This window comes from Chanodichthys erythropterus, chromosome 7 (genome assembly GCF_024489055.1).
Source record: "Chanodichthys erythropterus isolate Z2021 chromosome 7, ASM2448905v1, whole genome shotgun sequence".
Classification (NCBI taxonomy): domain Eukaryota; kingdom Metazoa; phylum Chordata; class Actinopteri; order Cypriniformes; family Xenocyprididae; genus Chanodichthys; species Chanodichthys erythropterus.
Window position 1 is genome coordinate 33,050,330 of NC_090227.1, and position 12,154 is coordinate 33,062,483.

At 37.1% G+C, this 12,154-nt stretch overlaps 1 protein-coding gene across 5 annotated transcripts in view; it reads right to left on the reverse strand.

The window, feature by feature from the left end:
• Positions 1 to 12,154, reverse strand: part of zfpm1 (zinc finger protein, FOG family member 1) — a 101,141-nt gene that overhangs the window by 33,291 nt on the left and 55,696 nt on the right. For 4 of the 5 annotated variants that reach the window (XR_010895522.1, XR_010895521.1, XM_067390275.1 and 1 more), the window contains one exon: positions 436 to 569. Coding sequence is in view for 3 of the 5 variants with exons in the window: in XM_067390275.1 (XP_067246376.1) it covers positions 436 to 569 (134 nt within the window). In the remaining 2 variants the exon portion in view is untranslated. Of the gene's footprint in view, positions 1 to 435; positions 570 to 4,509; positions 4,821 to 12,154 lie in introns of those variants that run through there. The other variant, XM_067390277.1, reaches the window with a different exon arrangement.

Consider the following 12,154-nt stretch of genomic DNA (forward strand, 5'->3'; position numbering starts at 1 on the left):
TGGATGATAAATTCAATCCCGTTTTACTTAATACACAATACATTTCACCGAATACCTACTCCTGAATCAAAAACATGCAACATTTTGTATGCATCCATCTCATATGGAAATCAGCCAAGCGAGGAACTTTGCCTGTGTGTAAAAGTGTGTACGAGTGTGTGTTATCTCTAAAATGTTTGAGAGCATGGTCTGAGCCAGGAAACCTCTCCCTGAGCTGACATCACATGACCTACAGCACATGACTGATACTCTAATACAACACAAGTCTACAGTAAATGGTGGCGTGTCAAAAAACACTTGATATTAGCAACTCCAATATAACATGTTGTTTGTTTCTAACTGTAATGTTAGAGCTATGATTGAACAGAGATGAGATAGGAATCTTAACCAAATATCCTCATGACATGATCGATGACCCCTTCATATCACTCTTACCTCATTGGCAGGTCCATCTGTCGTCTCTCCTGATTGGATGCTGCCAGAAAACGGACCCCACACAGTGTCACCTGACAGGTCTCTGAGGGCCAGGACCTTGATGTCATCAGCTCTGCCGCTTAGCATAAGATCATCTGTTTACACACAGTGGGAGAAAGAGTGTAAATATATCAGAGCAACCATTAAAAGAAGGAGTGTTGGTTTGTTTTTTGGTGATTGCTAAGGTGATAGCTACTGCTCATCCTTAAAGAGATAGTTCACCCAAAAATGAACATTCTGTACAGCTCTACAGGTTTGGAACGACTTGAGGGTGAGTAAATGATGAGTGAACTATCCCTTTAAGTAGGAAGAATCAATATTAAAATTCTAGCTTATAAGCTGCTAATTTTCTTCATGTTATGAACGATAACCAATTCATGGTCGCTATTAAAGTTTTATCTAAATAAATTTAAAAAAAAAAAACGATAATTTCAATGTTACAAATGAAATTAGACATCATAACAGTATAATGTACGGTGTAAAAAAATAATAATTTGGAGATAACATTTAACAGTGTTATTAAATTTGTAGTGTCTCTAAAGATAATTTTTAGTGAGAATTAGATAATGCCAAAGATAAATCTATGTATCTAGGTAAATGTAAAAAAAAAAAAAAAAAAAAAAAAAAATCAATATATCGATAAATAATTAAAATGATAAAAAAAAAAATCATTTAACTGTTAATAAATTTGAAGTAATTCTAAAGATCAACTTTAAGTGGCCATTAGATAATCCTAAAAGTATATCTAAACAAACAAACAAAAAAAATCCAATAACATAATATGATAAATAATTGAAAGAATAATAAATAAATGGTACAGGAACAATCTAAGCAATATCTAGGAACCAGAATACCAGAGACTTGAAGGCTGGCTCTTTCGACTTCGTTGGGCCAACAAGCAACAACCTAGCAACCGCATGTGTAAAAACCACTCAGAACACCTTAGCAAACCATATCTATTTCAGTCTTTATCCTTATTGACTATCAATTCTAAAACAGACTACCAAGTTTAGTACCACTGATTTTGCTGAGTTCAACATGTTCCTGGGTCAACATTTTTGTTGATCCTGGAACAACATTCAAATCAACCAATCAGATTTGAGGGACAAGTTTATAGATTATGTCAAGTTTAGGCTTAAAATCATGAATTGGTGCTTCTACATCAGTGTTATTCATTTATCATTTCTGATTTTTGGGATAACTTATGGTTAGGGTTAGGTTTAGGGGTAGGAATAGGGTTAAGACTAAATTTTCAGACTGGAATGTTGTTCCAGGATCAACAAAATATGTTGACCCAGGAACGCATCTAACTCAGCAAAATAAGGACGTGCAGTACCACTAGGGGGAGTTTGACGCTCACCGAGCAGTGACACTGGACCAAAACAGGGACAACTTCTGTACTTCCTATTATAGATAAGTGCAGTGTGATGGGAGTCAAGGCTTTGGTGAGTCACAAACGCAGGCCTAACACAGGAACAAACACAGGCTCCACAAATAGAGATATGGCGCAGCTAACACAATACCCAACCGTTCACTCAACCTAGTATTTATGCTTTAAATATACATTTATTAGGAAAGCTCTTCCGCACATGTCCTCGCTACAGTTGGTATGGGTAACTTAAAAGTAGAGTCGCTGGAAAGGCCGACCTGTGGTGGTGCTCCAGTCCATTCCAGCATCTTCATCCCAGTGCAGCTCTGTTTAACTACCCCCTCCCTTTAGCCCCCCCACCAGCCTCGCTTTTGGGGGTCGGGCTAAAGTGCTGGGGCCGATAAGAGTGTTTGTCTAACACTCTCCATGTCAAAACACTCATCTATCTTCTCTGTATCTATCCCCACCAGAGAACAACAGACAGACGCTGATAAAATGGCTTTCCCACAGCCAAGACGTGGAGCGGGGGAGGGCGTGAGGGAGAGAGAGGGCAACGGGAGTGAGAGAGAAGGGTACATAGGTGGAATGGGACGGATGCAGGACAGAAACACATCACCGAGTGAGAAAGAGACTTACCAGACAATATCATTGTAATGGTCTAAAAGGCAGTATTAAATGATTAGTTATAAATCAGTCAGTGGTGGGTTTGGTTTGTTATTAATGAGAGGTTAGGCCTCTATCAGCAGTCTAAAGTCCAGAGCTGTACATCCGCAGCACAGAGTCAATGACTCCTATCTACTGTACGCCTTCTAATCTAAGCCCAGCATCAGTACCCACCCTGACCTCTCACATGACCCAATCTTATCACTACAGCTGCCATTATTACCAACACACTATTATATCACTGGCATAATTCCTACATAAGCAATTCCTACACCATCTGTGATCAGCAGATGGTGACTGCCAACAGGTAGATTTTCCACAGTAAAATTTCAGGTGTCTGAATAAGTGAATCCAACGGAAAAAGGTCCAGGTAAACAATAACAAGCAAACAAACAAAACAATATGATTTCCAAACCCTTTCGATTCTTGCAAATTTTACTGACAATTAAAGGTGCAGTGTGTGAATTTTAGCGGCATGTAGCGGTGAGGTTGCGAACTGGTAAACACAGGACAAAGATGTTTAGGGCTGCTGTAGAAACATGTAAGGGGACCCGCGGTGTACGTAGATAGAAATGGCTCATTCTAAAGGTAATAAAAACACAACGGTCCATTAGTAATGGTTGCGTGATGCAATTCTGTGTGCAATACACACCACTGAAAACATAGTTATGTATATTATATTGCATTTCTGTCAATAGATTCTCTTTAATTTTACACATTGCAACCTTTAAGCACATTTTACCCAAAAATTTGTTTTTGCAATTTCTTATACTCTCAAAAGTGATTCTATACAAAATCCCACTAAAGCAAGGACTAAAAAGAAACCACCAATAAAATATATTAATTAATTAATAATACAGACTACTTCTACTGATAATATAATCATTATATAATTTAACATTAATAATAGGTATTATTATACGTATTAGTATTAAATAAAAAAAATATTATAATATATTGAATAACATAATATATTGAAGTGGACATGTAACGTAAGTTGAGATAGTCTTTTTTCCCCCCTATTGTGGTGTATATGTGACAAAATGGCATCATGTTCAAGAAAAAATGTAGGGTGTGACTTGATTTTGTCCAATAGGAATTGATTGGATGGTTGGATTGTCGTGGCTTGCCATTGGTCAGTATCATGTGAGTGACAGTTTGCCCACCCTCATGCCAGTAGCACGTAAACAGAGAAGAGAAGCAATGTTGCTGCAAGAGGGAGGGGAAGTTATTTGGATTAAAGATAACGAGGTCATGTTTTTTTTTTTTGTTTTTTTTTTAATTATGATGTGCATGGATAAATCATTTAATAAATACTGCATTATTTAATAAAAATAGGAAGTGTCAAATTTGATTTCATGGTAACTTTAAGTACACAGTTCTGCCACACCTTTCCATCAAGTTAATTGTTTTCAGGGCATATGCTGAACAATTTACAACCCTAACCCTTGTGAATAACCCAAACACCTTCTCTCTAAAGACCAAGAAGTCTTATCTTCAAAACCCTACCATTTTCCCACACAATACACTGACATAATTGTGACGCTGCCCTTGTGTTGGGCCATAGCAACTCCCCTACAATAACCCCATCAACCTTATCGATAGCTCTGAGTGACCGGTTTCCAAAAATGTACGTCGCCCTTATCGATAGCGATGAGTCCACACAGCTCTTATCAATAGCTCTACACACTTGCAGTGTCCACACAGCGCCTTATCAATATGCCTGCCTCCGCAGACACCAAAGTAGCCAGTGTTCTATATAAAAAAAGAAAATCACCCCATCATTAACCCAACACCATCAGACAAAAAGAAAGAAAGAAAGAAAGAAAGAAAGAAAGAAAGAAAGAAAGAAAGAAAGAAAGAAAGGATGAATTCAGTTGCATATCATACAAGAGGAAAATGTTCTACAAAAGAGCAATTCACAAGCAGCAGCAATGTGGTAAACACCCTGAAGGCAACACAAATCACTCCATGGTGGGAGCTGAGAAACCAGTAGTACTCACAGTTATCACAGCCACAAACTTCCTTTAAAGGAGGATTCACCTTAGCTCAACTAAAACCAAACAAAAACACAAAATTTCCTTCTTATAACGACCAATTCTCAATTAACATAACATATTCTTGCTTTACTTCTCATATCATTTGCATGCAAGTATACATGACTGGGTTATTGTTCAGAGCTATTTTTGGTAAATTTGGCAGTCATGGTTATGCAAAGACAGATGAACGTTGATTATAAAACTGCCATAAATTGAGGCAATTCATTAACGATCACACAGATTCCAGTGGAAAGCGGTTACTGATGGGCTGTGGCTTTAACTTTTTTCACTAGGAGTTGTATGTATAATACACACACACACACACACACACACATAGAGGGGAAATGAATAAACAGTTGCAGAATTGCATCACGCAAACATCCCAGATTTTGCAATCATTTTGCAATCATTACCTGCTGCAGTATTACTATTACTTTTGTATTATTATTACTACTATTACTAGTGAATCTGATGCTAAAACAACTAGGGATGCACAGTACATCAGTACCATATTAGTAAATGACAATATTCAATATATTTAGCCTACTTTTGCATGTGTCATTTCCTTAATTTTACATTAAAGGTACAATCTGTGATATTTTTTTCCGCTAGAGGTCGCTAGAAGCCTATTCAAAACAAAGGCGTAGTTTGATGACGCCAAGTTTTAGAGCGGAAACTTGGGACATGTGGTCTCCATCTCAACGGACGGTGCAAAAGAATAGGGATTGGAGTCTGGAAGAACTCATGTTCGTGGATGCGATTATTAACGTTACTGTAGTATGAAGCAGAGCAGGGCCGAGTGTTGCGGGAGCTGAACGAGGAGCTGGAGCGATTGATCAACACACTCCTCATGAGCAGCGGGACTTTTATTATGACACAGTCGCCGGCGCCGCTTTTCCGGTCATGAGTTTACGGGAGCTGTCCTTGTCGACAGAACCAGCGGCAGATGGTAAACAGTAATTAAGTTCCATAAATAAGTAACACAATCCACCATAAAACGTGCAAGAAGTAAATAAGGAACTGCTTGAAGCAAGCTAGTGGTTTGCTGGACGCTAGACTCTACTTCCGCATTTGTCCACAGCACTGTTGTCATGTGGTTTCTACGTCAGTAAAGGCGGTAACAAAGGTAACTGACGTCATTGACAAGGGACTGCACTGCCCGTGTCACTGTTTAGAATTGGAATTTTCTCATGATTTACAAGTAGTTGAAAACATTAGAGATATTGTTAGTAATCAGCTGGACAAAATATATAACACTAGCCTAGTGTTTTTTGGATATTTTACTGCAAAAATTTTACATATTGTACCTTTAAGGTCGCATTTGCCATCATCTAATACTCACTTAAATCTTTAAAGTCACTATTAATTGAATCATTTTAAGTTTATTTGTACATAATTCTGTAAATATTTATTTCTGGATTCACTGTTTCCTTGTAAAAACCATCGGGTGTATTTTCTTCAAGATAATGAGATGCTAAAAAGCATTCATTCCAATCTGTCTCTTCCTGATTCATCTCGTCACACAAGTTATCAGTATCTGAACCCGTTTATTTGATTTATTATTATTTTTTTATTTAACTTTAACACTTTTATGATACATACTCTAAGCAACATGAATAGGGAGACGTAACAGTACTGTTTAGAAAATCTCAAAATAAATATCCATTTTTCCAAGATTATTGTGATATCTAAATTCACCAGTAGCATTTAGTTATTGTTAATTTAATTAGACAAAAAGCCAATTATCTGTTATTAGACATAACATGATGAGAAATTATTTTAGGCTATTTAATATTAATAGCATCCACCAGAATTTGAACATCAATGCATCCCTAAAAACAATGCATGGAATTTATCAACATTATTCATTCTTAGTGATTTCTCCTCTCAATATATTTTGATTTTTGACTGGTAACAGCTTCACACTTAATTTCCCTTTTAGCTTTAACCTTATCAGATATGTTCCTGAAAAACACTCAATATGAGTCCAACACAAACAAGCATCCTCATATTCTCATAACGACAAAATTGAGTGAGTTCATCTTTTTAAAGCTCCAGTGACTCGCTCCTCTTTATTGGATAAAAAAAAAGCAAGTAGTTATCCAGTCGGCCCCAATTCAGGTTTCCGTGGCTCCTTTGGCTTCTCTATCAGGACTAATTGATTTTTAAAAAGACTATTGTTGATATCAAATGAGCAGATCGCTCTGTGGCCATTGATTTTTTGACACAGTACAACAGGAAATCTTTATCAGAGCCACACTCCGACCCTACGCTAATAGGTGGGGTTTAACCTCTGCTGAATGACAAATCCCACACTTTCCTAACCCATTGAGAGTGAAAATAGAGTGTGTAGGCGTGTTTGTCAGCGAGCATGTGTGTAACGCTAGTAGAGAAGTGGCTATTCTGTAGTTCATCAGCAGTGATCAACAATCGCACACACACACACACGCACACTCACATTCACACAACAGTCCCTGATAACTCACCCAAGCGTCCGTGGGTCAAAGAGTACGGTTGAGAAGATACAAATTTCTGGGATAGGCATCGTATATTCAGCACAGCATCATTTCCATTTTACCCTTCTTTTGCTGGGTAGAGATAAGACACCTGCGTTCGCCACTCTCATCAGATGAGCTTCAACAGAACTTTATCATTGACATTTACTACTGTTTACACAACTAATTTCTCTTAACTGTACTTCTGAACTTTTATCTGACCAACACAAGGCCTGGAAAAGAGCTGATGCCAAACAGCAAATATGCAAAGGGGTAGAGAAGATGAGCTATGCTCAAATAGAAAGCGTTTCACACTGCTGCAAAGATGTGCCTTTGAAGACACATGCCTGGAGAAACAAATAAAGACTTTGAGCTGTATGTTAGATTCCACTATGGAGAAACATTTGAAGTGCTGAAGAGAGTTTATAGTAGAAATGAGAGAAATGCAAGTCTGATGGACACAATGAGAAATATATTTAAATCTAAATTTAAAAAATATTCATACTATATATACAACATACTTTTTTAACAGACGCAAAGCACCATTACCGATTTGGCCGTACCATTAGTCTTTACGAGGTGGAAAAGGAACATATTGAAGGGTTTGTCCTTTATTTTAAGGGGTCAAAAACAAGGGTTTAGTTACTTCACAGTCATGAAATATGAATTGCTATACAGGGACATTCGTTTTTTTGGAGAGCTTTTGATTGGACAAAAATCTGGATGAGTCATCAATATTTGTGGTACATTTTCCTCCATGAGAAACAATGTAAATTTTAAATGCATATACATCTGCTAAAAAAGGATTTGAGCCTATACAAGTATACAGATTAGCTTCACAGCTAATAGACACAAACCTCTAATTTTGATTTCATGGGGTTTGGAAATGACGTTTAACAGGTAATACATTGCTTTAGGAGAATAGTTTTGCCCTTAATGCTGCTACTTTAATTAATTTATACGTTTGACTGTCTTCTGGTTAAGAGACCATATAGATGCTCTATAATCTTCTGTATGACTGCAGGCCTGATCTTGTGTGTGTGCGTTTTCAGCTGCTTTTCCTTGTCTTCCACCACCGTTACCCTTTCACAAATTGAAAGTGAGGACCTTCCAGAAACTCGTCCTGATAATCACACATAAATTAATTAGAAAATGTTTCTTGACATTCTCGCTGCATAGACAGGGGAAAAGACTCCGGGAAAAGCCATCAAATTAATTGTACGGTATGTGACTTTGATAATTAATTCAATAATTATTTCATGTCTACTTTAGCAACTCCTTCTGGCTGGAAAAAGGACATTTTGATGATAGCGGCGTAAGGATTTAGATTCTGAAAGGAAAGTATGGGAAATTACACTGAAATACGGGGTGAGAGATTTTAAACACTAAAAACTAGACTTCCGTGAGTGCAAACACACATTTGGCCAACATTTAAAATGCATGAATTATCACTGCATTAAATAAAATAAAACCTTTTCTCAAAACATTTTAACTAATTGCTTTAAACCAACCAATCCCAAGATGATCAAAATGTCTTTTTGCAAAATGTTTCCCTTCAACAGTGTGCCTGTGCCATCTTTCATTACAAAAATTGCTGTTATTACCATCATTACCATTTGGCTTAATACTTTATTGTAATGCAAATAAATGAATGATTTTTTTAAAGGATTAGTTCACTTTAAATGAAAATTACTCCAAGATTTACTCACCCTCAAGGAATCCTATATGACTTTCTTCTTTCTGATGAACTCAATCTGAGTTATATTAATAAATATCCTGACACGTCCAAGCTTTATAATAGCAGTGAATGGGAAACAATGAGTATGAAGCTCAAGAAAGTGCTTCCATCCATCCATCATAAACATACTCCACATGACTCCAACGGGTTAATAAAGGCCTTCTGAAGTGAAGCGATGCATTTGTGTAAGACGGAAGGCGGTCTGGTGGAAGCTAGACACTTTACTTTATAACTTGTTAAATATGGATATTTTTCTTACACAAACGCTTCAGAAGGCCTTTATTAACCCCTCAGAGCCATGTGAAGTACGTTTATGATGGATGAATGTACTTTCTTGAGCTTCATACTTCTTGTTTTCCGTTCACTGCCATTATAAAGCTTGGATGTGCCAGGATATTTATTAATATAGCTCAGATTGTGTTCATCAGAAAGAAGAAAGTCATATACACCTAGGATGGCTTGAGGGAGAGTAAAGATTGGGGTAATTTTCATTTAAAAAGAAAGTGAACTAATCTTTTATGTATGGCTAAACAGTCTAAATAAAATTTGAAGACACTGTATGTGTACTCTGAAATAGGAAACTGTCAATGACTTAAAGCCTGAAGGAAATAAATATTTAATCGATTTAATCCAACCATGAATCTAATATCAATGCAAAACAAAAAAGGCCCTATGCTGCCAGTTTCTTCATAATTGCCTATAAAATATTCCTCACGTTTAACTGTTTACAAGGCGCAAATGACAGATGCAAGTGGCACAAGGCCTGGCGGAGGAAAGATATAGAGCAGGAGGGAGGAAGGACAAACTGAAATGCAGGGCAGAGAAAGAGAGACAGGAAGCGGCAGGAAAGCGCAGGCATCTGATAGGGCTGGTAATCGGCGTGGCAGTGTCCCGTCTACAGCCGCCAGTTCGTGGGCCACATGGAGCAGCTGGGGAGATAGCAGCGGGGGACGGCAGTGAGAAATGTTCCTCCAGATTAAAGCCCACACCTCTCAATCATCAACAGGGTAAGAGAGTGACAGACAGAAAGGGAAGAGTATGTTCTTAATTACAGATAAATGCCCCTTCCTACACAGTCAATCATCATTGTGTGAGCCTTACAGGGAAATGCTCACTTATTCACACACGCGGTCGTTCTAAACATTTTCATGTGATGAGTATTAGCTTGCCGTTGAGCTCCGTTTAACCACAAGTGTGGGACGATTGTCCCGCAGCCCACTGTGTGCAATAAAGTTCCAGTATTCAGCAGGTGTGTGGGATGCGTGCCAAATTCAAAGACAGTGAAAAAAAAAATACAAACTGACAAACTTAAGACACATTTGTTACTGTTCATTTATGATATAATCTTCAACTGAATCGCCTATCAGATATAGTGAGTCTTGTTAAAAACAACAGAAAAAAAGCATGCAAATCAGGCATCATGCACTGATTTTTTTGAGGGGGCACCAGTCGCTCTGCTGGTTCACAATGACCAATGTGAGGAAGAAAACATTTCTTAATAAATTAAAGAAATGTTAGTCCAGTAGTAGGAATGTCATTCTTAAAGGGATAGTTCACCCAAAAATGAATATTCTGTCATCATTTATTCACCCTCATGTTGTTCCAAACCTTTATAAATTTATTTTTTCTGCTGAATACAAAACAAGATATTTTGAAGAATATGTGTAACCAAAAAATACTATGGGAAAAATACTATGGAAGTCAATGGGATCCATCAACTGTTTGGTTTCCGACATTCTTCAGAATATCTTCTATTGTGAAAGAAATTCATACAGGTTTGGAACAACCTGAGGGTGAGTAAATGATGAATTTTAATTTTTGGGTGAACTATTCCTTAAAATTTCAGGCTGATACATATAAGCTGATTATGTTATGACTGATAACCAATAAATCGCAGATGTTAAAGGTGCCATTGAATGAAAAATTGAATTTATCTTGGCATAGTTAATTAACAAGAGTTCAGTAAATGACATACAGTGAGTCTCAAACTCCATTGTTTCCTCCTTCTTATATAAATCTCATTTGTTTAAAAGACCTCTGGAAAACAGGCGAATCTCAACAAAACACAGACTGTTACGTAACAGTCGGGGTGTACGCCCCCAATATTTGCATATGCCAGCCCACGTTCAAGCCATTAGACAAGGGCAAAACGTCTGGATGAGCACAGCTGAATCATCAGACTAGGTAAGCAAGCAAGGAGCAATAATAACTGACATGATCCATGATATTTTTAGTGATATTTGTAAATTGTCTTTCTAAATGTTTCGTTAGCATGTTGCTAATGTACTGTTAAATGTGGTTAAAGTTACCATCGTTTCTTACTGTATTCACGGAGACGAGAGCCATCGCTATTTTCATTTTTAAACACTTGCAGTCTGTATAATTCATAAACACAACTTCATTCTTTATAAATCCCTCCGACAGTGTAGCATTAGCCGTTAGCCACGGAGCACAGCCTCAAATTCATTCAGAATCAAATGCAAACATCCAAATAAATACTATACTCACAGGAATCGATGTATGCATGCTGAACACGTTGTAAAGATCCATTTTGAGGGTTATATTAGCTGTGTGAACTTTGTGTTTGCTGTTTAAGGCAGTTGAGAGCTAGCGGGGGCGGGAGCGGGAGATTTAAAGGGGCCGCACGCTTAATCGGTGCATATGTAATAATGGCTCAAAATAGGCAGTTAAAAACATTTATTAAAAAAAAATCTATGGGGTATTTTGAGCTGAGACACGTTCAGGGGACACCTTAGACTTATATTACATCTTTTGAAAAGGGGTTCTAGGGCACCTTTAAAATCTGGTAACACTTTACAATAAAGTCCCATTAATTAGTCAGCATGAAGCAGAAGTCGCAAAAGTCTTTTCTTCCCTGTTGTGACGTATATCCGAGTGAACAGCTTCTCGAACAACAAAAAATGCAGAACAGGACTTGATTTGGTCCATCAGGAATTAGTTGGATCATTGTGGTGTGATCTCATGTGAGAGGTTGTTCCGCCCTCACGCCAGTAAACGTCATCAGAGAAAAGAAGAGAAGAAGAGAAGAAAAGAGATATCGCTACAAGTGGGAAGGAAAGTTATTTTTATTAAAGATTACAAGGGCATATGATTAAAAAAAACAATATGGATAAATCATTTATAGCTAATAAATACTGCAATATTTCATAAAAATAAGAATTATACATTTTGATTTCATGGTGACTTTCACACAAATGGATTAATTAACATTTACAATTAACAATACATTTATTACAGTATTTATTCATCTTTGTTAACGTTAGTTATTAAAAATTCCACTATTCATTGTTCATGTTAGATCAGGCCCATTAAATAATTTTAACAGATACAACTTTTGACTTTAACAATGTATATG